A 2,868-nucleotide genomic window follows, 5' to 3' on the forward strand; every position below is an offset into this window, starting at 1 on the left:
GGCTGAGGTATAGAGACCATCGAGCCTGTCGACAGGTGAGGTTCCGCGCGGTACGCCAATACTCCAGATTACGATGATCCGTGACGATCTCGAAGGGTTCAGGGAGCCCTTCAAGATAGTGTCGCCAGTCCTCGAGAGCACGGATGATCGCGAGCATCTCTCGGTCGTAGATCTCGTAGTTCCGTTCCGCTTCAGCCATTGACTCAGACCGGTAGGCCACCGGGTGCCAGAGGTCGTCGTCCAGCTTCTGCAGCAGCACTCCTCCGGTCGCGAAGCCAGAAGCGTCCACCTCGATCCGCGTGGGTCGAGCCGGGTCCCAAGAGACCAGCACGGGCTCGCTCGAAAACGCGTCCTTGAGGGCGAGTCGCTGCGCGGTTCCCCAAGTCCAAGGGACGTCCTTCTTGGTCAGGTCGTTGAGCGGTCGCGCGTGTTTGGAGAAGTCCTTGATAAACCGACGGTAGAAGTTGGCGAACCCTAGGAAGCCGCGTAAGTCGCGCAGGTTCTTGGGGGCTGGCCACTCAGTGACGGCCTTGACTTTGACCGGGTCCATGGCCACCTCGCCTTCGCGGATGATGAGGCCAAGGTACTCTACCTCCGTCTTCTCAAACTCGCACTTCTCCGGTCGCAGGTAAAGGTCGTGTTCCTGGAGTCGTTTCAGCACCTCGTGGGTTACGGCGCGATGCTCCTCGAGGGTGGTGCTGAAGATGAGGATGTCATCGAGGTAGACAGCAACCTTTCCTGTGGCGATCAGATCAGCGAAGATTGAGTTCATCAAGGCTTGGAACGTAGCGGGGGAGTTGGTGAGTCCGAACAGCATGACTCGCGGTTCGAATAGGCCTCGATCGTGGACTGTAAACGCGGCCTTCCACTCGTCGCCCTCCTTGATGCGGACGTTGTGGTAGCCCCAGCGGACGTCAAACTTGGTGAAGTACTTGGCTTGGCGCAGGCGACTGATGATGTCCGACGCGAGGGGGAGAGGATACCGGTTCTTCACCGTGATCTCGTTGAGCTTGCGGTAGTCCTGGACTAGACGAAGCTTGCCATCCTTCTTCTTCACGAAGAAGACAGGGGACGCCATAGGTGACTTGGAGGGAACGATGTAGCCTTTCCGAAGGTTTTCCTCGAGGAACCGATCGACTTCCTCCTGCTCGTTGGGCGACATCGGGTAGGCCTTAGAGCGTAGAGTTTCTGGGGCGTCGGGTTTGAGGTCGATGGCATGGTCGTACGGCTTGTGTTCCGGGAGGCGTTCTGATTCGGTCTCGGAGAAGACCTTCGAGTATTGTCGGTACTCCTCCGGAACGATCTCCTCGAACGTGCGTTTGGGCTTGTCCTGGTTGGCCTTCTGCGCGAGCTCCGTGGAGTAGGTGTACCCGGCGGCGCACCATAACTCCTCGGTCGTGTCCTCTAGAACCTTGGCCTTCCACCACTTCCTTCGCTGCACCCGGTTGGCGGCGATCCGCTCAATACCAGGTTTCCATTCCGCCTCTGCCTCCTTTTCCTCCGCACCAACCTCCATGGTGCCTTCCTGCCAGTCAATGTCCGGATTGACTCTACGAAGCCAAGGTAAACCTAATACGACGTCTTCAGGGCCCAGGTCTGTAACTAAGAACTCGAGCCATTCCGTGTAGTCGCCCATAAGTACTTGTAACCTAACGTAATGAGATATGCTCCCTGCGCTGTTCTTGGAGCCGTCGATGTTGTAGAGGGGAATGTCTCTAGCTAACCTATGTAAATAGACGTTGTTCTTCTTTACGAAACGGTGGCTGATGAAAAGGGCTGTTGCCCCACTGTCTATCATAGCTGCGGAACGTACACTACGGTTTCTGCCTTTAAGAATCACACTGACGCGGAAATGCGAGCTAGACGGGTTCAATTCGGGAATGATACACGAACTAATACTATCGTACAAGCAGGGGTCAGGGATCTGGGGAGGCGAAGAGTCCGTAGTCGTACCAGAGGGCGCCGCTGCGGCAGCTTTCGCGCGCGCCCGCTCTAAAAAGACTTCTGCAGAGAGGCGAGCTGATCCGCAAGGGCCTTCTGCTGCTCCATGAGCTGGGCGATGAGGGCGTTGGTTGCTCCAGCATCTGCAGACGTCGACGTCGACGCTGCAACTTGGGGCTCCTCAGGTCCCTCTTCCGTGGCGGCGAGCTTCTGCGAGCGGGGCTTCTTCAGGAACTTGTCCATGCACACTGTCTCGCGGTGCCCTACGCGGCGGCAGTAGTTGCAGATGTCCCTATCGTGGCCACCGTCCTTCTTGACATGCGCCGTAGACCCGCAACCGTAGCACTTGCCGCGCATGAGGCGGTTGAACTCCTCGCGCGTACGGGTCGCGTCAATGTCCATTGCGTTCGGGTCTCGGGCAGGCGGCGTGAAGGGGGTGGTATGCAGCGGAACAGCCGGCTTGGCCGCGGTGGTGGTGGTGGTAGTGCGTCCGCGCTGCCGATCCCGTTCGGCACGGCGTTGGCGGACGCGGACGTCGATGTCAGAGGAGACGGTGATGAGGTCCTCCAGGGAAGCGATGGGCCTTGCCGTGTGTACCAACTCGTCCTTGATGGAGTCCGCAAGGTGCTCGTAGAAGCGGTCGCGGAGGTCGGCCTTGGAGTAGCCCGTGCGGGTGGAGAGCTCGTTGAACCGGGCGGCGTACTCCGGAACAGTCATGGAGCCTTGCCACAACGTACGGAGGCGTTCCTTCGCATCGACCGCCTCGTCGACTGTCTCGAAACGGGCCTTGAACTGGGTACGGAACTCCGTCCACAAGCCTTTGAACGGGGTGGTGCCCTGCGTGATCTCCTCCATCGCCGGAGTGGCCCAGAGAGCCGCACTGTCCTGCATGAAGGAGAGGACTGCCCGAATCCACTGGTCGTCGCG

The 2,868-nt window shown here is 59.1% G+C and overlaps 1 protein-coding gene across 1 annotated transcript; it reads right to left on the reverse strand.

Moving 5' to 3' along the window:
- Positions 1-2,136: 2,136 nt before the first annotated feature.
- Positions 2,137-2,865, reverse strand: DICSQDRAFT_44307 (uncharacterized protein; the record flags this gene model as incomplete). The annotated part of the gene is made up of 1 exon (XM_007371729.1): positions 2,137-2,865. A coding segment is annotated over one exon (729 nt), but the record flags the coding sequence as incomplete, so codon positions are not given.
- Positions 2,866-2,868: the final 3 nt, after the last annotated feature.

Source organism: Dichomitus squalens (genome assembly GCF_000275845.1).
Source record: "Dichomitus squalens LYAD-421 SS1 unplaced genomic scaffold DICSQscaffold_221, whole genome shotgun sequence".
Taxonomy (NCBI): Eukaryota; Fungi; Basidiomycota; class Agaricomycetes; order Polyporales; family Polyporaceae; genus Dichomitus; species Dichomitus squalens.